The 25,159-nt window shown below is 41.0% G+C and overlaps 1 protein-coding gene across 1 annotated transcript; it reads left to right on the top strand.

Moving 5' to 3' along the window:
* The first annotated feature begins 371 nt into the window (after positions 1-371).
* Positions 372-24,559, top strand: LOC146313560 (ATPase family AAA domain-containing protein 2-like). The gene is made up of 28 exons (XM_084738446.1): positions 372-582; positions 3,269-3,354; positions 3,576-3,604; positions 4,249-4,330; positions 5,094-5,166; positions 7,085-7,157; positions 7,712-7,837; positions 8,765-8,831; positions 9,589-9,663; positions 10,115-10,208; positions 10,601-10,716; positions 10,875-11,049; positions 11,655-11,743; positions 12,217-12,376; positions 12,847-12,937; positions 13,249-13,563; positions 14,083-14,188; positions 14,949-15,135; positions 16,167-16,352; positions 16,469-16,604; positions 16,719-16,915; positions 17,202-17,361; positions 18,441-18,563; positions 18,701-18,781; positions 19,888-20,298; positions 22,097-22,218; positions 23,144-23,272; positions 24,482-24,559. The coding sequence occupies exons 1-28, from the start codon at positions 454-456 to the stop codon at positions 24,512-24,514; spliced, it is 3,651 nt and encodes a 1,216-aa protein (XP_084594572.1). The 5' UTR covers positions 372-453; the 3' UTR covers positions 24,515-24,559.
* Positions 24,560-25,159: the final 600 nt, after the last annotated feature.

The raw sequence follows: 25,159 nt of genomic DNA, 5'->3' as shown, positions 1-25,159 counted from the left end.
TCTATACAGATAATATTAAAATATATAAAAACAAAAAAAGATATTCGTTGCTCTGATGTAAATTTTAGCTACTGTCGTGCATTTCAGGAATCAAAATAAAATAAAATAAAGGCACAAAAAATAGTATGTTTTTGTTTATACACGCACGTTACGGCATGACGTCAATAGGCGGCGGCAGAACACGTCCTTTTTGAATCCTCACACAGACACCGCACCGCTTTGACGGTGGTTTGTGTGTATCAGTTTATCTCGTGTGTCTGTGTTTTGGGTGTGTTTGTTTTGGAGCTCCTCCGCAGCACACGGAGCAGCAGGACGGGAGACACCGCCGGGAGACATTTAAAAGCGTTTGTCTCTCTATTCTGCTGTCTGTTTGTGCTTTTTTTTCTGACGTTTTCCGTTAACTCAGCGGTACGCTAGCAGTTGGCCTGTTGAGCCTGTGTGTGCGGCGTTACCATGGTGACGTTCCGGGGCAGAGGCAGAGGGGACGCGGAGCCCAGCAGCCGGCCGCGGAAGCCGGCCAGGGGCTTCCAGTCCCCGCCGCGGGCACCACCGGGGAGCCGCAGGAGGAGCCGGCTGTCTAATGTGAGTCGGTGTGTTTGTGTTTGGAACAGAGTCAGCGGCATCTTTTGAGCCGTAAACGTTTAAATATTAACTGACAGTTTGATCAAAGCTTTTCTAACCGATGACAGTGTGAAAATTAGAAATGTTATTTGATTAAGTTTATTTTTCAAAAACTGATCAAAGTTGGCCTTGTATTTATAACAACAGTAATAGTAATAATAACAATAATGATAATTAAAACAACAATAACAGTAGTAGTTATAACACTAAAACAAATAATTATTATAATAATTATGATGATAATAAACAATAATAATTAAGCTAGTAATCACGAAAGAATGGTCACACTGATCTGACATTTGTTTTATGAATTAATAATTATTACAACTAGGCTACATGATTGTGTTATCTCTGTCTAATGAACTTATTTACGTATTACAATTAATTTTAATCTTCTAGACTAATTGTATTTTATCACCTCTTAATTTGGTCAGTTTGTACTTAAAGTCTGTTTTTATCCTTTATCCTTACAGACTGGGTTGCACCAACAAGGATTAATTTAATCTAATTTAATCTAAGATTAGCTCTCATCTGAATTTTTCAAAACTATGTTTAAAATTAAGTAGTGCTCTGTTGCACAATTGAAAACTAATCCCAGTTTTGTAAATCCAAGTTTACTGATTTAAACTGAAATTAAATAGAGTTTAATCAGTATGGAGGTGGTCGTTTACCAAAATTAAAACACATACCTAAATAAAGAATTAATATGAATGCTGTTGAGACTGAGTTAGTATAAAAGAGTGGTGAAAATCATTAACTTTTGGCTGCTCTCTATTTCTTAGCAAAATGGGACATTATTTGCGAGCTAACATTAGCTAAAAGTTAACAAAACATGAGACTGTTTGCAAGCTAACATGAGCTAACATGTTAACCAAACACTTTATTGTTTGCTTGTTAATATTGGCTAAACAGATGACAAAACATTAAATTGTTTGGTAGCTAATGTTGGCTGGAAGCTTAACCTGATATATAATTATTTTCTCACTAAAGTTAGTTAAAAGGTTGACGAAACATGAAATTGTTTGCTTGCTAATGTTACCTAATAGGTTAACAAAATGTTGAATTGTTTTCTAGCTAACGTTAGCTAAAAAAGTTCACGTTCAAAACAAGTATCACATTATTTTCAAGCAAGCTAAAAAGTTAATTAGTCAGCCTAGTTAGCCTACTCATGGTGGCTCAGCAGAAAATCTCTAACTTCTCCTGTTGTTGGTAAAGTAAACGGAGCAACTTGATTATTTTTCTCCATCCATCTCAAAAAGGCCAGGATTTTAAAAGTTAATCGCTGGATCAAATTTTAATTTGGCTGCAACAGAATTCAAGTTACACTTTAGAGTAGAAACTAAACTGGAGTTTAATGACATGTTTGAATGTAATCTTTCTGAATTTTAAGCTTTTTTAAAAGTTTTGTTTCATCATAATCATGATTTATTTTATTTACATCTTTGCTTATTGGAAACCAATATTTACAAAAGAAATTATGAAAACACCACAACAAAAAAAACAATACAACGACATGGGGTGTGAAACATAAATGTAACAAATGCAAACAGACAAAAACAAAAGAGTAAATACCTAATATTTATATTTATTCATATTTTTAAATAATTGTTTACAGGTCAACCAGATCAGACATCTAATTGTATCTTAAATGTATTTATAACGCACTTTGGTCAACATTTGCTGTTTTTAAATGTGCCAAATAAATATACTGACTTGACTTCATATGTACAAATATTACATCTAGCAAAATGAAACCTTGCGTACATTTAAATTATAACTATTATTGTTGTTGTTGTTGTGTAAAATGGAAGAGGCTGAAACTGAACATCAGTTTAGTGGTGAAAAGTTCTGTGTTAGTTGATGCGCATGCAGATGTTGATGCACAGCCAGTTTTGAACATCTGGAAAGTTCGTCTAATTTGTGCAATGTAGCTTTTGTAATGGCATCCTCCAACCATTGTGGGGCGCTATAGGATTGTGACTTGTGACATGAAAAGCCCTAATCAACTCTCTGAGAAAACATGTGACATTGTGGAATATTAGATTGGAACGCGGATCGGTGATCTGTGACGCTTTCGTCAACATCACAAATCAATATTGGATTGATCAGTCCCATCTTTATCCACCTTTGTCTGTTATGTTGTTGTTGGTGTTATTGTCACCACTGCTTTGCATTGTGGGATATTTTGCCGGTGTAGTATTCAGTGATTGCATATTGTAATATTTCCCCTAAGATAGTATGCATCAGGTGTACTCATGGTTTTATACTAAGGTTTCAGACAAGCTAAGAAAAAAATCACACTGTTTTGCATTGATGTTTGCATTGTGATCTTTAATTAGGTGGAAAAAAAATATGTGCACAGTATTGGTGGGGGACGATGATACAACTGCAAGATAATGCCACGATGTTTTAGAGTATTCTGCCATAACAATATTCTTGATGATAAGACAAAATGCTGAAAAATATTTTGGTTTAGAACTCACAGTAGCTGTTGAGCTCTCCTTGCAGATTGTATAATCTTTGAAAAATAAAATAAATGTGTGCAGTGTTGTCTGTATTAAGTCATACTTGACATTAGCGTGTGTTAACAGTGTGAATATGTCACTGACCCTTTGTCCGCTCAGCTGATTGACCTCATGTTTTTCAGGGATTTAATGGTGAAGATGAACAGAATCACGTCGATTCAGAATCATACGACGATGAAGATGAGAAACCAGCAAGAGGCTTCATCAGGTCAGACCAAAATGACCAATTCATGTTTGATAACCATTTTTACTGCTGTAATGATTTGTTAATTCATTGATAAGTCAGTCAATAGACAATTATAAATGTTGAACAATGATCAGTTTGAAAAATTCTTTATGTGATAAATGTGCAACTACAGTGTGACATAAATCACCCCGCTGCAGCTGCTCAAATGTTCTCTCATCATGAACTTTGTTTTGTGTTTACAGGAAGTCTGTAAGGCTTCAAAATGCTCCAGGTAAGAACAATCGCATCATCAGTGAGCAGTACAGCCTGAAATATCTGGGAGGTTTGGAACATGCAGCCCTGAAATGAGTTAAACTCTTACAGGTCATATCAGGAGCGAAATCAGCAGTAAACACCATGTCTGAGCATTTCTAGCTTTGAAACTGCAGAGCAAGAGCCGTCTAAAAAAAAGAAACAGATTCAGTCATGCTGGGTCATAAACTTAAGGAGCCATGACAGAGTAAAAAAAAAAAATCTGTCCTGTCCCAATCATGGAGGAATGATTTCTGTCCCGTCCCGTTCCTGTCAACCCACAGTCCTCACATGACATCACAGTATCATGACTGCTTCTCCTGCCTTCTCCTGTTGACTTTTTTCCTTGTCCTGTTCCATTTCCATGATGAATAGAGGAATCGACTCCCATCCTGCAGAAATCCATCGGTATCCCATGTCCTGCAAAATTCCCGAAAAAGTGTCAGCCTCTAATTCATACCTGCTTTGACACGAGGGGGAGATTACAGAAAAAAAAACTGACTGGCTTCAAAGATTTATTTTGTTTATAAATGAATCTTTGTGTGTGTGTGTGTGTGTGTGTGTGTGTGTGTGTGTGTGTGTGTGTGTGTGTGTGTGTGTGTGTGTGTGTGTGTGTACACCCAGGTGGACTGAGGAGAAGCACCAGAGCGATCAAACCGACCAGCAGGTATCAGGCCTCCAACATGTTCGACGGCATCAGCACCAAGTAAGACTGCAGCTCTGAGCATCAGCATCAAAAAAAAAACCTGATGTTGTTATTCAAGCTGAAATAATCAACCAATTGACTGATTAGTCGATTTACAAAAAACTGTTTTGTTAATCTATTGATTGTTTCTCCTATCTCCAGCTTCTCATCTGTGGGGATTATTTCTTTTCTCTCTGCTCTTCGATATTAAATGCTCAAGTAAAAAAAAAAAATGTCTGAGACTCTTACTATCTAGACAGATGCTTGATTTAAAGTTAAAAGTCTCTTGTAATAAAAATATGCCTCAAGTCTCTTTTCCTCTTTTCCTTCTGAAGCCATAATCAAATTCCGCTAAATGGGAAAAAACAGAATGACGATGCAGTGGATAACCTTTGTGTTATTGAGGTTTGTGTGAGTGGGATTTTATGATGTGGTTTGTTTGTCCAATAGGACTGAGGGAATCGCTGTCATTTAAGTCACATCACATGGATGTATGATTTGAGGTCACGATATTTTCATGATTTATCGTGCAGCCCTAGACAGTAGTGTAAGAATAATGTTTCACAGTTCCCCAGACACTGTAAGACAACAAGATAAACAAACCCATGATGTCGCCACCATGTGAAGACACGGTGCAGAAGTCACTTGATGACATTAGTTAAGCAGATTCATCTGGTTTTCAGGCTACAGTCTGTCCCAAATAAGGGCTAATGAAGGCTGGTTTGGATGGGATGGTAAAGTGTTTGAATAACAAATATTAAATCCTACACTCCTCTCTCTGCAGCACAGCCAGGTCGGTCCTGAAGAACATGGACAACATGAAGAAGAGGAGGCGGCTCGGTAACAACGAAGAAGGAGTAAGTGACAGTAAACACCTCATCTGCATCCACTAGTGTCGTTCAAGTTCATTCGTATTTGACAAGACAGTGGCGGTCTGAGCTTCACCAGATGTGGTTTGTTGTGGGTTTTATAGTGCAGCTGCTGTTTGTGAGACCCGCTGCATTCACGCTGCACTTTACAGATGTTTGTGCTTCAGTGAGTCTCTGAACTCATCTGGACCCGGTTTCAATGAGTACGCATCAGTTTGTGCAGTTGCACATTTCCTATGGTTTTGTGAAATGCAGTTTCAGTCACTCACATTACAAAAACATATATTCTCTGTCTTTCTGATATCTGTTGTGAGAATATTGTAAATATAGTGTATCGCCATCTACTGTGGGTAATACACCTGCTGTGTGCCTCAGACAGCCTCACTTCAGATAATCCAGAGTATCACTTTAATGGCCTCTTTAGATGCACGTTTCCCTATGAATGATCCATTTGGCAGGTGTAGTTCAGTAAAAACAAAGTAGTTCCTGTATTAAACTGCTCACAACAATTTCTGTAGATTATCTTGAGTAGCCAGGTCATGATTTCTAGAAAGAGACATGACTGTTGAGTTTTTCAAATGTAATTTTTTGGCTCTTTGAGCACCATAAGCAGAGTGTCATTTAGTTCCATTATATTAAAGAGAAGGCAGATGCCTTCTTTTTTACTGATATTGTAAATGCGATATGATTTGCGATATTAGAGGTAATGATAATTTGTACATCATTATTCTTATTTTGACTGAAAAACATGTTAAAATTACTATGATGTGATTTTTTTGCAGGAATCTGTACCAAATGAAGATGTTTCCTTAAGTCAGTAGAATCTGATTTATAGGACAGGACATCTCTGCCTTATGACATTCATTAATTTAAAATGTATTTGATTGTAAATATTGCAGTTTCTGTAGTTTGAACATTGCAAAAAGGCCTCATTGCGATTTTGATAAAACTTTGATTAATTGTGCAGCTCTAACTGAACTGAGATGCTCAGACTTTACATAGACTGAACACACAAACCTAACTGCACAGACTGTGTGTTTATGTCCAGACTTTTTGTTCACACATGTTCACACACTCCGTCTCTGTCAATGGGTGCTGCCTCTCTTATCAGGCCGCCGTCAGGGTGCTGCTCCCAGCTGCACCCTGCCCCCCTCCCTCTGCTCGCAGCTCATGGGGAGTGGGCGACATCTCTATCAGCTGCCACCACATTGGACGGCATCTGAAAGCCCCAAGAGGCACCAGCACTTGTTTATGTTTTTTTCTGTCACGTGAAGTTTAAGAGGTGACAAAGTTTACATCTGTTAATTTTCAAACTGATTCTGTCTCAGAATATGAACTTATTTCAAGTTAAATCATTCTGATTTAAAGGTCTGACATTTCCACATTAAGATGTTTAAAAAAGATTAGACCCACGTTATATATTTAAATGCCATCTGCAGTGGTGGCTGTAAGGATGAAGATAAGAACTGCCATGATCCCACGCTACTTCACAGCGTCATCAAACTACGTCTGAATGTGGGCGGACTCTGCAGCAAAGATCCCTGCTCAGACATCATAATCTCTCCTGTTGCTGTTCTCTGTCTTTTCTTCTGGATTCATGAACTGAATCTATTTTTTTTTCTCCATTGAGCTAACAACGCAGTATGCCAGTTGGCAGTATGGGTTTTGCTCACCCTGCGCTCCTGCAGTGACCCTGCAGCCTGTCTGAGCTTCCTTGAGTCTGCAGAGCAGGGGCGGGGGAAACAACTTGTTTCAGATATATACTGTGTGTTAAGTAGGATCTCAGCGTACAGTATTTAATGGTCTGTGGCTCCAATTCACTGTTTGAACTGCTGTACTCCTGTTGCATGTACAATTGCTACATATTTCTGTTTTAAACATGTTTTTATGTTTGATGAACTTGCAGAAGATCTACTCTAAAGCCCAGAGGAGGAGAACACCAGTGCCGCCAGAGCTGACTGACAGCGAGGACTACAACGGTTTGTATGAACGTTCAAGAGCATGTAAAGGTGCAATATGTAAAACATTTGAAAATAAACTAAAATTATCAACAGAATGTGATGAAATAAAGAAAAGTTAGCTTGCTAGCCAGCTTGCTAGCTTCAGCCCATCCTGTCATGTAGTACCACTTTGTACCTCAGGTGGCAGTGGCGAGTCACTGTAGCGACCACTAACACTGAGGTGGGGTTTTTTTTGCCGGGTTTGGCTCCTGGCACCCCACTCAGGCCTCCGGAGGTGGGCGCTTAACGATGCCTGACACCCCCTCACCGTGTTTTCATCATCTCAGGAGTCAGAGTCCTGATCGGGGGCACTGTAAACCATCCCAGTACTGTATTCCCTGAACACTAACACTCCCCTGCTAACCAGCTGCAGTTACTGGTTACTCTGATAATATGTCAGCTGCTCTTTGTTTGGAGGATGAATTCAACAAGTAACAGATTCTTACATCTTGCACCTTTCAGATGCCACATTTTTAACGTGGTCCTCTGAAAACATCTCCCTGTTCTTTCTTATATTAACTGTTGTACCACAGGTGGAGTCGATGACGCAGACAGCAGGCAGGGAATGTCTGCAGAGGACGACAGCAACTGCAGCGTTGACCAGAACTTTGACGCCAAACTGAGCCGAGCCTCGTCACTGTACCAGGGGCCGAGCAGCGGTCAGCACTGCACCACTGAACTCAAACCAACAACATCCAGAACATTTAATATGAAGCTAAGTGCTGCTTCGGCTCCTCTTTATCATCAGTGTTATAGTTTTAAACTTCAATACAACACCTGCACATAGCACTGGTTTGGAAAAAGTCACTGAACACTGGTTTTGCTGCAAGCTAAATTTCAGGCAGGACAATAAAGACTGAACTGCACTGAGGTCTTGAATTTTTTTTATATGTATACATATATATATATATATATATATATATATATATATACATATATATATAATTTTATACTTTAATACTTTTCATACTGTGGAATGGGGGACTCCATCATACTTGGTGTTTCACCTGCGGGCGTTACCGTCCATCCTGTGTTCCTGATGTGTGTTCTCGTTGGCTCTCATTGGATTGTCTAATCACTTTTTGGATTAAAAAGTAAACTGTAAAACTTATGATTTCCTGTGAAATTTGTAGGAAATCATGACTAGTATATTCTGCCTGCCTTCACGCCTGATCTCTTTGTAAATGTGGGCTGAGATTGTGAGACTGCTGCGTCCCGCAAAAGCACATCCACCCGGTTGAAATACCAAGTTTTTAGTGACTTCCCTATTGAAGGGATAATGAAAGGGAAAATTTGACACTTTCCATATGGATGTCCAGTCAGTGTTGACGGTAAATGTTGTCAGCTTAAACAAGAAATTCTTCAATGCTGCTATTTTGACCAAGAAAACTGAGTTTTCCTGCTCAGAGAGCTGTGCAGCAGTGCCTACATGTACCAGGATGCATTGTGGATGAGCTTGTGACTCCCATGTCATGTTGCTGTTTAATCAAACATCAGCGTTTGTTGTCATTCAGAAGAAATTATTTTATCCATGTCCAGACCCCACTAAATTTATACCTGTGATGTCCTTGTTTTCTCTGGTGTAGAGTTCCCAAGAGGAACCTTCAGGATCAGTGCCTCAGGACCAAACACGACCCGCAGAGGACCTTTCAGGTCAGACTGTCAGCGGAACCTTAAACTTTCAACAAAAAAAGAAAAAAACATGGACGTTTACCAGAAATGGTCAGATTATGAGAAAACCTGGAGCGACATTGTTTTTAAGACATGCTCTGGTGTGAAAGCGAGGAACCTTTGAGGATGATGTGTCTTCTTGATCATGTTTGACCAGTTTTGACTTCATACCTAAAAGATTCTCCTGATTTATTTTGTTTATTTGTTGCTTTAAAATTAAGAAATGCAGAGTTACAACCCCGGTTAAAAAGAGAAACAATAATGTCTGAGATGAATGAAATATTGATCTGGATGCTCACATGTAAATGTTGTATAAAAAAATATATGGCTGCAACTACTGATTATTTTCATCATCAATTAATCTGTTGATTATTTTCCTGATTAATCAGTTAGTTGTGGATGTGGATTGGATAATGATCAATAACTGTTACTTACTCCTCATAACTATAAAACCATGAATGACCTTTAATAACTGTTAATTATTGTCACTGACTGTCAGTGATTGGTAAAGAATCTCATTAACAGTTAATGACTGTCAGTGAATCAGAGAATTTGGACCTTTTTATTAAAACATGCCTCAAAGCGATTCATTTATTATTAAAATAGTTAATAGTCGATCACTGGATTAATCGTTGCAGCTCTAAAAAAATATCTGTTGCTCGGATAAGATGCAGCCTGAAAGAGAGACCATCACGTTAACACTTTAATTTAAACAAAACTCTACAATCATTACTTTCAGGAGTCCCACAAAGAGCGCAGGGTCGAATCAGTCTGATGAAGACTCCGATGATGAAGCTCAAAACATCCCTGGAAGGTCAGTAGATGGATGATGATCCACTGAACCCTTTGTGCATAAACACATCACGCACTGAGCTGTCGGTGGTCTTTGTGGCTGTAGAGGAATGAATTGTCTCCTAATCCAAACAAAATAAGGTCCTGAAATAATCTGAGCAGAGAAACGGGCCATTCAGTCGAAGAAACCTTCTTTCTTTGTAGATCTTTAACACTTGGCTGTAGGTCTGTCCAACTGACCCTCCACTAAGCACCGCCCTTCTTAGTTACTGTTGCTACGCCTGTTGAGGTTTTCACTGTTTACAGTGAAAACAATGACAGATTTAACATAGAAACAGAGTAATTGTTCAAACACGAGGTCTGTGATTCCATAGAGAAGTAAACAAAAGCAGTTTCTGATTTCTAGCTGACAACTGCAGATATTATCACTGAAATGTTGCTGACAGTGTGTTTGTGTCGTCTCTTCCTGACAGCTGTCGTCCGCTCGGCCTTCTGGGTACTCACAGAGAAAACATGAACGCGGGAGCTCGTCTGGCAGACATCGATCCCATGGCCATCGACCAATCAGTGAGTTCAGACGGGTTGTGTGTTCAGTCAGTGAGACTGTCGGTGAGCTGTCTGCCAGCCTCCAGCATCTGTAGGATCTGTGTCCACACTGCGATACAGCAGAGAGTGACTGCGCCATTGACCAACACAGACCTGGTTTAAAGTCAATGGATTGTCCTTGTGTTTAAAGGACACATTATTCAGACAGTAAGATGAGACTACAGAAGGCTTCACTCTGCAGACACTCTCTCCTCACTGGGAACAATTAAACAAAGACGCCTGCACTCAGTAAAAATGTGATGTGGACACAGGCCATTACTTCTCATTTATGTATGGAACCATCCTGTCTCACAAAGGCCCTCATTGTCTCTTGTCTTTTCCCTCCTTTCCTCTTCCTTTCCTTCCCTCCTCAGGTGGGCTTTGACAGCATCGGAGGTCTGTCAGGTCACATCTCAGCCCTGAAGGAGATGGTGGTCTTCCCGCTTCTGTACCCCGAGGTCTTTGACAACTTCAAGATCCAGCCTCCCAGGTGACACGCTCATAGAGATAATAAACACACACACACACACACACACACACACAGTACTGTGTGGGTCAGAGCGCATCAAAACTTAAAAAAAAAAAAACGTTTACAGAATAATAAGTAATAAGAAGAATAGTTTTACATGTGACTCTGTCTCTTTCCAGAGGTTGTCTGTTTTATGGACCTCCCGGGACGGGCAAAACCCTGGTTGCCCGGGCGCTGGCCAATGAATGTCGCCATGACAACAGGAAGGTGGCCTTCTTCATGAGGAAGGGGGCTGATTGCCTCAGCAAGTGGGTGGGCGAGTCGGAGCGCCAGCTGCGGCTGCTGTTTGAGCAGGTAACGTCGCGCAAGACACACCAAAACACACCTGAGGTCTCAGTGCTGCCCCCTGCTGGCATTTTCCAAAAGCTACTGTTTTTAACCCTAATGTACCACAGATGTTTTAAAACTGCAATTTCTGCATAAAAATGTCTAAAATCACTAGACCTATGTTAGATAATATATAAGAGTTGTGTGTCACATGTCAAATAGTGACATTTTGGGTTGGTAAAGCATCTCAAGCAGCAAAATAATAAGAAAATAAAAGGTATGGGGCGAGGGTGGAGTCTATGCATCGTTTTTTGAATAAATCCTGTATAGTTTGCCTTTAACACCAGCCAGTAACATTTTTAGATTAGATTTGCCGTCATTTAGGATGACAAGACAAACGCTCACATTTAGAGAAGACAATGGTGACAGAGGACATTTAGGCAAACTTTTACCACATGATGCTTGAGAGTCAGAGTCACCACCTTCACAAAAGTCACTTTTCAGGTGATTATAGACCAGAGAAAACACTTTTGAAAATGATATGCTAATAAATCCTTGTAATTCGTACACACTGGACTTGAAATAAAGTAAATGTGACCTCGTGTATGTGTGTTGGTGTGTGTCGTCCTCAGGCGTATCTGATGCGTCCCTCCATCATCTTCTTTGATGAGATTGACGGTCTGGCTCCAGTCCGATCCAGCAGGCAGGACCAGATACACAGGTCAGAACAAATTAACAAACTAACAAAACAAATCTGCAGCAGAGAAGCAAACATGGCGAGCGATATAGACCTAAAATAATGTCATGATACTTTACGATATTCTACACAGTATTCTTGATGATATGACAAAATACTGAAAATTACTTTTGTGTTAAAACTCTCCTCGTAGTCAATCAGGTGTTTGTGCTCGAGGTGGTGAAATGGGTTTGTTGCATTGCTCCTTTTGTTGTTACAGTCTTCTTCTCACATATTACTCTGGTTTGTACGTCTGATCTTTTGTAAACAAACCACTTCTATACGACTGAAGTAGCTCCTCCTTTTTAGAGTTAACTTTTCCACTCAGTATTTCCATTGTCACATTTTTTACCGTGAAAAAACTACAATGACACATCCTGAACGATGTGATTTGGCCCTACACTGATCTACTTTTCTCTAAAGTGCTCAGCTCTTGTCTGGTCATGTCCGTCCCGCAGCTCCATCGTGTCCACGCTCTTGGCTCTGATGGATGGGTTGGACAGTCGCGGTGAGGTTGTGGTGATCGGAGCGACGAACCGGCTGGACTCCATTGACCCGGCGCTGCGGCGGCCTGGACGCTTCGACAGAGAGTTCCTCTTCGGACTGCCCGACAGAGAGGTGACGTCTTGTAACACCTGAATATGTACTTTGTAATAATCCTCTCAAATACATAAACCACAGACACAAAACACCGTCAGTCTCCCATGTTATCAGTTTAGTTTGTTTACAGATTTTTCCACATCCGGAGCACATAAACCAATTGTTTGAATTTGATGCTAACTTGTCTTCAGGCTTATAAGATTACAGTAATTTCTCGTCTCCTTGTTATTCTGAGCAGTTTGTACCAACGTGGTGTTTGTCATATTGTTTGAATATTGTTCTCCTCTCGCTGTGAGTCCACACTTCATGTCCCTCACGATTGAGACATGATTATTGGAGCTCCTGAGTCTGTTTTTGTGCTTCAGTTTCCATTTTCTGTCCTTTGCTGTATTTATTTGTCGTGTTGTTTCAAAAATTTTGTTTAATTTGACTAACTTTCACTCGACTCAGCAGACTGTTTTATTTGTTGTTGGTTTTTTTTGTTTCAGTCTCGTAAAGAGATTCTGAAAATCCACACGAAGCAGTGGAAACCTTCTCCGTCTGAAGATTTCCTGGAGGAGCTGGCTGAGAAATGTGTCGGTAAGAAAGACGGCTTCATCACACCAAATGAAGAGCTTTATTCTGACTGTAGATATACTGCTCATTTTCTAGATGATGGTTTGAAAAAGAGGGCAGGTGGACTATAAGTCTAATATGAAACATGTTTGACAGAAAGTGTCTCAGTGGCCAGGTTTGGGAAGTAACAGATTACATTTACTAGATATTTGAGGACATTTGAAATTGTCCCCTTTATTATAGGGTGCAGGTTGGAAAATACAGACCTTTAAAACTGGGTAACTGAATGAATGTGTTGATTCACGTCTCCCTGAACCTCCCTCTCTGTTTCTCAGGTTACTGCGGCGCTGACATCAGGGCGGTGTGCACCGAGGCGGCGCTGTGCGCTCTGCGCCGCCGCTACCCACAGATCTACGGCACCTCCCAGAAGCTCCTGCTGGACGTCTCCTCCATCGCTGTCAGCAGCTGCGACTTTGTGGCGGCCATGAAGAAGATGTCGCCAGCCGCCCACCGCCTCGCCTCTTCGCCCGCCAAACCCTTGTCGCCCGTAGTCCACCCGTTGCTGGGCACCGCCCTGCACGTCATCCTGGAGGCTCTGCAGAGGCTGTTCCCTCATGCCGAGCAGGGGATGAAGAGGAAGAGGGAGCCAAGTGAGTCAAGTCCAATCAGATTTAATTTATACAGCCCATAGTCACAGTTTGCCTCAGGGTGATTTACAATCTGTTCAGTCTAGGGCATCTCCTGTCCTTAGAACCTCGATCAGATAATGAAAAACTCCCCAAAAACCCTTTTAACAGGAAAAAATAAACCTCAGGGAGGAGGAGGAGGGATCCCTCTCACAGGACAGATGATCATACAACAGAAGTCACATATACAGAACAGAACAACAAAGTGACAAAAAGTACATGACAAAATTTCAGATACATGTAAATTATATAAGATATATTGAAGAATGTGGATCCAGGAGGACATTAAACAACATCAGATGCCGCCAATGGGACCTGAGCCCTGCAACCTCCTCTCCACCATGGAGACTTGGAAGAGGACAGGCTACACAAAGAGAGAAAGAGCTAGAACAGAGGTGACAAGAGACTCACACAGTGAGTCAGAGCTGCAGGCTGTGCTCCTGATGAAACGTCTCTTTTATCTGTTTTTTTTCTGCACATCAGATCTGACCTCTGGTATCCTTGACGACGGCCTGATGGGTGGAGTAGATGACAACTCATTGAGCATCTCTGCACCCTCCAAGAGCAGAAACTTCCTGCACTTTGCCAGGTGAGTTTGATCTGATCAACATGTCGTCAACATCTGGAAGTCAGATTTATCATATTTTACTTTACTAAGTAAACTAAACCACTAAGTTTTTTCAACTAGAAATAATGATAAGAACTACAAAAATGTACATTTTTATGCATGACAAAATTACTTATATCACTTGAAATAATTCAGGGTACAATTATTTTTTCCGTCTTTGGCCTCACACTTCTGAAATTAAGTAAAATAAAATGAAAAATTACTGACTTTTTAAATTTGTTTTCTGATACATCCCAAATCTCAGAACCCGTCAGCTATGATTTAACTTTGGGGGCAACAGTCAATGTTTCGTGGCTTCTGGTGTATCCTGATAACAGATATCCAGACCGTGATTTTCTCTTTGTGTAACAGTTTTTGTTTACAGTCTGATTTGCAGCTTGAGATGTTAGACTGGATTTGGAGGCTGATCTTTTGTCATCAACGACTAGCTCATGGTTTTGCATTTTAGCCAATGAGTTCTGCCTCTTTTTCTTTCCACACACCTGTATGCAACCAAAGCCAACTCAAATGTGATTGGTCAGTCCTATTCGAACTACAAACAGAAACCAGAACACCTCTGGTACCAAAGTCCTGTCTCTTGCCTACAGACTCTGAATCATATGGAGATATCAGTTTACAGACTTTTTATTCTCTGCTCTGTGTTAAATAATGCTGTTAAACTGTCGTCCCTTTTGCTGTTTGTCTTCATCATCCGTCTCACCGCTCTGCCTCCGTCCTGCAGGAGTGCAGTCAAACAGCCGACGTCCCACCGTCCCAGGATGCTCCTGGCGGGTCGTCCTGGTGCCGGTCAGACCTCTCACCTGGCTCCTGCCGTTCTGCACGCTCTGGAACGTTTCACCGTCCACAGCCTGGACTCCGCTGTGCTGTTTGCAGTCAGCAACACTTCCCCAGAGGAGGCCTGCGCCCAGGTGACTGACGCAGACTTACGTTGACTTCAAACTTCATTATAAATTAGTTGATCAGCTGAGATCAGACAGGAAGTTTGTTGGTGGTGAGTGGAGGATTCAGAAGTTAAGTTACATCAGAGAAAAGCAGAAACAGTTCAATTTAAATAGTGGAGACCTGCACTCTTCTCTGATAGAAGGTGAGGTTTAGGATTAGACCAGATTTCAGACTCTACTGTACTGTAGTGACATCTGGTGGTGATGACAGGATACTGCAGATGTTTTTTCAACATGATGCATGAGCAGCTCTGCTTTTCTTCTTCTTCTTCTTCTTCTTTATGTCAGGAAATCTGCCTTCCTATGCATGAAAATAAACTTTGCTCATAGGTCTAGTCCTGAGCCAAACAGTCCTGATGATGACGTCTGATGACGAAGTTTAAAACTTCATGAAACTTCAAAAAATCATGACAAAATCAGCCACACATGCTGCTACTTTGACAGCTTTGACATATTGAACTGAATATCTTAATAAAATCTAATCTGTCATTGATGGAGTAGTTCTTTGGCCCATAAAATATCAGTAAAAAATGAAAAATGAATGAACAAAGTCCAAGTTGACATCCTCAAATGTCTTGTTGTGTCCACAGCTCAAAGATATTCAGTTTACTGTCAGAGAGGAGTAAGAAAAACAAAATATTGACATTGAGAAGCTGAAATCAGAGAATTTGAACTTTGAACTGGACTCATAAAGAAAAATGACTCAAACCAAAACAGTTTTAATTAAATATTTAATTATGGTCTGGACAGTTCTGCTGATGGACCCTCAGGTATTTCTCATTTGTCTTCCTCCTCTTCTTTTTGTCATTCTCCTCTTCCTCCTCCTTTCACCTCAGAATGCCTCGTGCAGCTGTGATCAGTTTTAAGCAGTTATAATGTTTGAATCATAGAAAACCAACAAGACAAAACATAAAAATCTACTTTGGAGGACGAAACATCATGAAAACTGAAGCAGGGTCCAAGGTCTTTATGGTGAACGTTGTTCTGTGGCCTCTCAGGTGTTCTGCGAAGCCAAGCGGACGTCTCCCAGCATCCTCTACATCCCCCACATCCAGCAGTGGTGGGAGACAGCGGGGCCCTCACTGAGGGCCTCGTTCTTCAGCCTGCTGGACAGCATCCCCTCCTTCTCCCCCATCCTCCTCCTCGCCACCTGCAGCCTCCCCCACCAGCAGCTGGACCCAGAGGTGAGCAGCTGCTTCAGAAACTTTCTTCCTCTCACACAGTTGTTCAGCCTTTCTGAGCAGACGTAGCAACACATTTGGTGGAGAAAACATGTTGTGACTTGTGTTTCTGTAATCAGATTCAGTCTCTGTTTCGGGAGGAGTATGGAGAGGTTTACACCATCAGTGTTCCCACCCAGCAGCAGAGAACCGACTTCTTCCAGGACCTCATTCTGAACCAGGCGGCCGAGGCTCCGCCCTCCAAGAAAAACACCAGTATGTCACTCCTTGTTGTTCAGATAAATCTTGACTGTTGGAGGATTAAACCGTATCATGAAAAATAAATTAAACAGATAAACTCTGACATATCTGACCTCCTCCACCTCTCAGTGACTCAGGCCATGGAGATCCTTCCCCTCGCTCCCCTGCCTCCCCCCCGCCAGCTGTCGGAGCAGGAGCGCCTCCATCTGGAGGAGCAAGAGGACGACGTGCTGCGAGAGCTCCGCCTCTTCCTGCGCAACATCACCGAGCGTCTGAGTCTGGACCGCCGCTTCAAGGCCTTCACCAAACCAGTCGACATCGAGGAGGTGAGCAGAGTTTCTGCCAGCGTCTGAGTAGAAAAACTGACATGAAAGTCTTTAAACTGGTGATATGGTTTAACAAGTCAAAGTTTAAGATTGTACTTTTGATTTCAGCTTTTAAACTAACATGGATAAAAAGTACAGAAGCCCAGACAGGCAAGAAAAAAAAAATCTGGTGATTCATTTTTATAAGTCTGATCTAAATAGCTGACACCACCGCAGGTTCAACAGTGGGTGAAGGTTAAAACCACTGTAAACTGTCTCTCACCTCGTCCCTCTGTGTCTCCTCCAGGTCCCGGACTACCTGATGGTGGTGAAGAGGCCGATGGACTTCTCCACGCTGCTGACCAACATCGACGAGCACAAGTACGTCACCGTCGGAGAGTTCATATCAGACGTAGACCTCATCTGGCAGAACGCCCTCGAGTACAACCCGGACAGCGACCCCATGGGTGAGACAACACTAACACTGAGTGATTCACAAAGAAGACAAACAAGAACCAGGTCTGCAGGACTGATTTAAAACACCACCATTATAGGATGACTTTCATTATTCAATATAGTCAAATGTTCCCTGAGAGTTTCTTTTTAATACACAAGACTTTAGTTTGTCCTTCCACTGGAGGTTTGTCGTAGTCGTCTCTGTGAAACCACCTGAGCAGGTGATTCCAGGTGAAAGCTCGGACGCTGCATTGATTTCAGTTGTGACGTTGACTTCAGTCTGTCTGACATTTTCATTGAAGACGTGTCTGGTTCAGTCTAAATCCAGCAGGTTTTATTCGCTGAAAAAATCCTCAGAAATTTCTTCTTTGAGGGGAAGTGGGTTTAACAGGTGAGATGAAACAGATCTTTCACCTGGATTCACCTGCTCACAGGAGAAATGTGGTGAAGTGAAAAGACTGGAGTCAACTACAGCTGAACGTTTTATTGAAAATTTAACTTAAAGATTTTCAAACTACACAATATTTGTTTAAGCTGCAGAGGTGTCCTGGCCTGCACATCATATTCTACAGACTTCAGATCACACACACACACACACACACACGATCACTACTGTAAACCAAAATAGTGTTAATGAGATGAAACGATTGTCATCATGTTTGTCATTCGTAGCGACCCTTGACTCTGGAAATTAATGATGTTAAATAATCTTGATCAGAACAAGAACAGCTGATAAAATTTACAAAAAGTAGGTGTGAAGTACCTTGAAAGTTCTTCAATTATGTAAATAATCATTAGTTACATTACTACAATACTACTACAGTAAGAAATAGAAATAAACTGAGTTTTCAGAAATTTAAAACTGGATTTCTAATGATAATACTGTGTTTTTACAGAAGTAGAACTGGTTTCATAAATTCTACTGTACTATATATTAGGAATGTCTTCAATAGTATATGGGAAAGAATTTGGGAAAGATCTCCAAGTTTAAATATTTTAATATTCATGTGTAACTCTGTGTTTGTGTGTGTGTGTGTGTGTGTGTGTGTGTGTGTGTGTGTGTGTGTGTGTGTGTGTGTGTGTGTGTCAGACCGTAACATTCGTCACCGTGCGTGCGCCCTGAAGGACACAGTGCGCGCCATCATCAGAGACGAGCTGGACGAAGAATTTGAGAGAGTCTGTGAGGAGATCAAAGAGTCGCGCATGAGGAGAGGTGAACAGAGACATGGAGGGAAACAACAGCCTGTAAAATCTTAAAATATAAATGTTAAATGTTTAGATCTCAATGAGCTGCTTATTCACGCCTTCAAACCTCTGAACTATAAACTGAAAGTCTTATTTTGTTTTCAGCATCTTCCTCTGGGACTGAGGCCAACACGTACGAGGGCGTCAGCGTCAGCAGCTCGGCTTTCAGGAGAAACAGTCGGCGACGTAAGTCCAACCGTGAAGGAAGAAATGTTTGTTTTCTCAAAACAAATATGCAACAGTTTCTGGCTTTTTTTTTAGTGAGAACACAGGGAAATATAGAATGAAACAGAAAGCAGGACACCGCAGCTGAAGCATTAACGTCAGAGAAGTGATTATTTCAATTTAACTTGTTTCGTTAATCTCTGATGGCATATCAGGGCCATTTAATGATTTATTACAGTAAAAATATTACAGACCATTTTATCATGCCACAATTTAATTTGAGGCCAAACAGCTTCCACACCATCATGTTGTTAAACTGCAACACATCAGTGGTTTTAAATGTAGGAAAATTATATTAAATTACTGTATAGAAGTTTCAAGCTGTCTTAAAAATATTTTCGTTGTGACTGCAAAAATGTGACCCAGGTGACAGGTGTACTTTTCACCTGATGTCTGTGTGTAATTGGAAAAAAACAAAACTTTTTATTCTATAAGTTTCACAAAAATCCACAGAATTGTCTGGATAAAAAAACTAAACAGGACAGGACATGAAAACTGTGTGAATCCACAGCAGATGTGTGAGGCTGCAAAGCAACAGAATGCAGTTTTCAAAACTTTTCACCTAATCCAGACAGAACATATTAATATTAAACCTATCCGTTATAGTAAGACCACTGTTTATATTTCAAAACCCAAAAGCTTCAATTCACAATGTACATCTGAAAAGAGTAGAAGGAGAAATGAGGAAAATAACAAACCTGTCCTTGCCATTAGATTTGTGTCTTTGGAAGAAAATTATTATGTATGACAACAGTCTTTTTTCTGCTGCACTGCAACAAAGTTCCTTTCAAAATTTCACTGTGTTGATGCAACATAAATGAAAGTGAAGCTGAGGTGAAGCTACATGGACAGGAAGCAGCAGAGTCTTTATTTAAACTACCAAACCCTCAGAGTGGACGAGACAGAGAGGAGAGACAGTAACAGAGATGTTAAGAAGACGAGGAGGAGATCGAGTGGCGAGACGAAGAGGTTTGATTGCACTCGTCATCCCCCGGCCTTCACTGCTCTTTCTAACAGCCTCTCCTCTTCTTCCTTCACCCTCCTCCTCCTCCCGTTTGTCTTTTCAGCTCGTAAGAAAAAAGCTTACAAACGGCAGAGAAAATCCAAGTGGAGCATCGGCGTCATCCCAAAACCCAAGAAGAAGAAGGCGCTGCCCCCTCCCTCGTCTTCCTCTTCCTCCACGTCCAGCAGGGGCAACTCTGAGTCCGGCGCAGAGGAGAACGGAGTGGCGAACGACTCCTCCGGTCCGAGCTCCCTCACCACGTCAGAGAGCAGCGACGGCGAGCAGAATGGGTATCATCACAGCTTTAATGGTGTCACAGGCATCCAAAATGGAGTCCTTACAAACGGGTACCACCACCCAGAGCCAGCCAGCGGCGTCCCCACAGTGAGGCTGAACCACGTGCTCTCAACCTGGACCACAAAGACTCCCCTGAACCTGAAAAGGATGGTGAAAGGGGTTTGTCTGAAGAGAATAGGTCTGTAAATGTCAGAGTGCATCGCTCTACTAACTGCTCCTCGCTGGACTGAGGCTCAGCTTCGCCGCTGCAGCTTCAAAGCGCCACAGATGAGACGAGTGTGGAGCCATCAGACTGCTGCTGCTGCTGCTGCTGCTGCTGCTCAACAAGCTTCAACAGGCCACAGCTTCACACTCGGAGGCTCTGCAGAACTCTGGGCGTCGAGCCAAACTGACACACAACACAACAGTCTCTCTGATATCTTATCAAAGTTAAAGCCTCACAGAAATCTACAGTTCAGACGCTCCAGGAGCTTCAGTCTACGTGTGATGATTCCCTCCCAAATATACAGAATGTCCCTTTTAGAATCAAGCACATCCAATGAATCATTTAAAGGGATAGTTGGATTATCTGAAGTGTAGTTGTATGAGGTACTCAGGCTTTCATTACAGTTACAGACGGTGGTATACTACCATGCACATCATGACTTCTAGTGAAAAAACGCTTCACTGGGTGGAAATTTCACAATTTGTTCTCTTTAAATCAATCAATCAATAAATTGAGCACAAAAAAGGAAGGAGCAGGTGGACAAACTAATAAATCTAACAACAAACAAAACACAAATTCTTTGATTTCAGCTTCTTAAATGTGAATATTTTCTGGTTTCTTTGCTCCTCTCTGACAGGAAACTGAATACTTTTGAGTTGTGGACAAAACAAGACGTTTGAGGACGTCATCTTGACATCTTTCTGACATTTCATGAACCAAACAACTGATCGATTAATTAGGCTAAACAGTTTTACCATATTTAATATTGATGTAATCCAAAAGTAATCGAGTTACATTACTTTAATATTGTGTTACTTGGATTGCCGTACTGGCTAACTACATGTTTGAACAGATAATTAGTAACTGTATCAGAATACATTTATAAAATAACTCTGGTGGTATTGGTACCTGTGTGTGAACAGGGTCAGCAGCAAAATATTTCAGTTTAAGTGTACATTTAGAATATTTTCACAGTTTCATCTCACAGTTAGAAAGACTTTTCTGACAGGAAACTGCCGTTACATAAATCAAACATCGCTCTCTCTAAAGCAGCCAGTCATTTTACCTCTGGTTTACTGCTGCTTCGATCTGTCAGTCTGTTTGTGTTATTCTCTGACTTTGGTGTATTAAAGACCTCCTCCAGTGAAAATCACACTTTAACCTTTAGAGAGTGTTATTTGAGTTATATAGTGGTGGTTTCCTGTCTGAAAAGGCTGTCTGACAGCGAGGTAAAGCGTTGAAAATATTCTAAATATAGTGTACACTTAAAATGACATTGATTTTTTAGGTGTTTTAAATATGTTTTTCTTCCATCTACTGCAGGAAATACACTGATCATGAAAAACCACACTTCAAAAAACCCAAACTATCCCTTTAAGATCTCTTTAACCCAATAGATTCAGCCTGAAGTCATGTACAGAGATTCTCAAACCTTTTCTGTGATAAAGCTCAAAACATCCACCTCCCTCCTCCATAAATCAAAGTCAAATTAAGCTCACATCAGGAAAACTAGCAGAATGAAAAGCCAAGTTTATGTGGGAGTGCTGAGGCCTCTGGGTCTGTGTGACGTCCACATCCTGTTTGTCGTGGCGCACTGTTGTGCAAATGAGAAACGCAAGTTTAGCTTCGCCCAAACTGCTGACTGAGTCATTATAAATATGACCCCCCCCCACCCCACCGTCTGCACACGTTAGAGAAACCCTGCGTCGACCGATCTGTCCACTTTAAGAACTGAAAGAATAAACCATTTCTGCCTCCTCCTCCTCCTCAGAAACGACTAACAGAGTCAACAAAGCGGCCTTGGATCAGATCCAGCTGTTCAGCAGAAGCAGATCTGTGGGGAGCCACACCGAGGAAACACCACTGCTGGTCATCGATCGCAGCAAACTGAAGGTGAGTCCAGCAGGTGGTGTGTGTAGGTGTTTGTGTGGATAAATGGAGGGTTTGTACACAATCAGATGGTACCTTCTATATATGACCATGTTGCAAAGAGTGGGGCGAGAGCGAAATGTTGTCCTCTTATATGTTGAAATGTTTTTTTGTGAGAAGTCATTTGAAATGCTTTCGATACTCATTTTTCACTGTATCAATGCTAAGGCTTCACCAAACGCGATTATTTTCACTATTGATTAATCTGCCGATCATTTTCTCAATTAATCGATTAATTAATCCCATCACAATCTTGTCAGTTGACAAATAGGTCCAAATATGGAGGACACGGACAAGGTTTGGACCTATTTTTCAAGTGCGCTGAAAAAGAGAAAAAAGGACGTAACCAGAAGAAAAACAATAAAAAGATGAAAAAGACGTACCAAGATAAAAAAAACACTGTAAAAGATGTAACAAGACGTGGTGATTAAAGAGGACATGGAGACATGTCCATGTCCTCCACATGTTTTCACCTGATTTCAAGTCTCGCCTGTGAGGATTATTGAAATTATCAATTAATCTGTTGATTATTTTCTTGAAAAATAATTTATTAGGTCTATAAAATGTCAGAACATGTTGAAAAATGTTGATCAGTGTGAAGATGATGTCCTTAAATGTCTTTTGTTTTGTCCACAACTTAAAGATATTCATGTCTGAGAGGAGTAAAGAAACCAGAAAATATTGACATTCAAGAAGCTGAATCATAGAATTTTTACTTTTTTTTTCTTAAAAAGTTACTCACACCAACTAATCAGGTGCTGGAAAAACTTGAACATGTTTGAATTTGACTTCAGAAAAAGAACCTTGTTGTAGGAATCAACTGGTTTGAGTTGCATTTAGAGCTGTGATTATTGTTGCCAGCAAAGTTTTTTTTGTGCGTGTTTTTCAGGATCTCCTCATCAGAGTCGTGTCTGAAACTGAGGGCGTTGATGTGGAGCCGCTGGAGAAGCTCTACGCTCTGCTGGCTCAGTGCATCTACAGACACAGAGACAATTACAACAAGACGGAGCTCATTCAGGTACCACCGACACACCCAGACCACTGACTGTAAATAAAGATGGACGGCATGTCTCCACTTCCTGACACTCTAAAAACATTTAGGCCAAAATATCTCTGATACGAGCGCTGCCATCTTGCTCAGGTGACGTCAGTTGGGGTCTGAGTCTGCGCCGTAGTGATCAGGGTTGGAGTTTCGGTTCCAAGGTCCCGTCAGTACGTCTGCGCGGCGTCACCTGTCAATCAAAACATGAAACCCACTTTTTAAAACTTCAAACAGCTGATTAAAGCCAAACGGTCAGATCAATTTACGATGTGGACTTTGATTTGTAAGTTAAAATAATTGCAAAAAAAAGGTAATATTTTGTGAATGTAAAGAAGTTCCTGATTTTACAGATATTCTTTGTTACGTAGCTGCGTCAGACAGGATCACCTCTGTGTTCTTTAAAGGACCAGTGTTTAGGATTTAGTGGTGTCTTTTCCACTGGTCAGTCAAACCGTGTCAGGTTCCATTACTCTGCCGTGGAACCAAAGCGAGCCCGTCCTGCTTCCAAGCGGGCCGCCGTGATGTCTCGCACACCGCGCCCAACCCGTGACGACCCCTCTGACAAGCGAGTGTTGTGATACTGAGTTCATGTGTGTTACAGCCGGTCCACTCGCGCCTCCTCGAGCTTGTCTTCAGGTAAAAAAGACACCTCTTCAAGCAATTAGCTCTGTCGTCACTGACATGCAAACCCCTGCTGTCTAGGGCTGACGGGCCGAGTCAAACCGAGTCAAACCGGGTCAAACCGAGTCATGGAACCATGGAGAACCTGTTCCCTCTGCTCAATCTAAGATTACAAAAACACAATCATTTATATTTTCAGGTGATTATGCACTAATGAAAACACTCTTTCATTTCTGCCAATAAATCCTGGACCTTTAACAGACGTTACAAACTGCACACATCAGCTGGTTCTGTCGTCTGTAAAGTGACGTCTTGTCATTGAGTTTGACCCTCCTCCGTCATCGTTACCGACACTCGACCACCTGAAAAACATGTCTGGTTTTCGGCTCCGCTCTTTCTTTTTTAATTGACACGACCGAACAGCGACGTGTCCGTCCTAACCAGACGATGTCAGACTGTCGCAGAGGGTGATCAAACATATTGACAGATGTTTCTCTGTGTGTCTCTGTGTTTTCAGGTTCATGCTCAGCTTTAATTTTTATTTTTTTGTCCTTTTTTTTCCAGGAAATGAAGAAAGAAATCGACAGCTTCTCTTGATCTCCCAAACCAGGTCAATTTGAATAAAACCTCAGAGCATTCAAACAGGAACTTGTTTGTTTTTACATTTTGATATGTTTATCAGACGTATCAATAACAATACCTCAGCATTAATCTGTTAGCTGTTATTTAAAAAAAGAGTATTTATTAGCTGTTATTTTAATAAAAGAGTATTTATTAAGGTGGGCACTTTATAAAGGATGAATCTTTATGACCATGGACAGGTCTGGGAGGGTTATTTTAAAAATGTGTTCCGATATAGTTACTAATTACTTGTTAAAAAATGTAGTCAGTAACCTAATCCAAGTATCACAATATTAAAGTAATGTAACTTGAATACTTTTCATTACTTTTAGATATTTTTAGGGCTGCAACTAATGATTAATCTGTAACTGTAATGGAATACAGTTACCTTTTTATTGTATATGTAATCCTGTTACATGTAATCTGTTACTCCCCATGCCTGTCCACAGAGTATTATTTAACTTTAATTGATCATGACATGAACTTGAATGTAAACTTTAGTTACTGAAGCTTCATTATAATCGTTGTTTGTGAGTTTTCTGTTCAGCAGCCGACTGAAGCACTTTCTTATTTCCTCACTGTTCATCTTTTCGTTTCGTTTGTTTGACTGAACTGTGAGCT

This window comes from Lutjanus erythropterus, chromosome 16 (assembly GCF_056507025.1).
Source record: "Lutjanus erythropterus isolate fLutEry1 chromosome 16, fLutEry1.hap2, whole genome shotgun sequence".
Classification (NCBI taxonomy): Eukaryota; Metazoa; Chordata; class Actinopteri; order Lutjaniformes; family Lutjanidae; genus Lutjanus; species Lutjanus erythropterus.
Note: the sequence above shows the minus strand (reverse complement) of the source record. Positions and strands in the feature narration are given on the sequence as shown.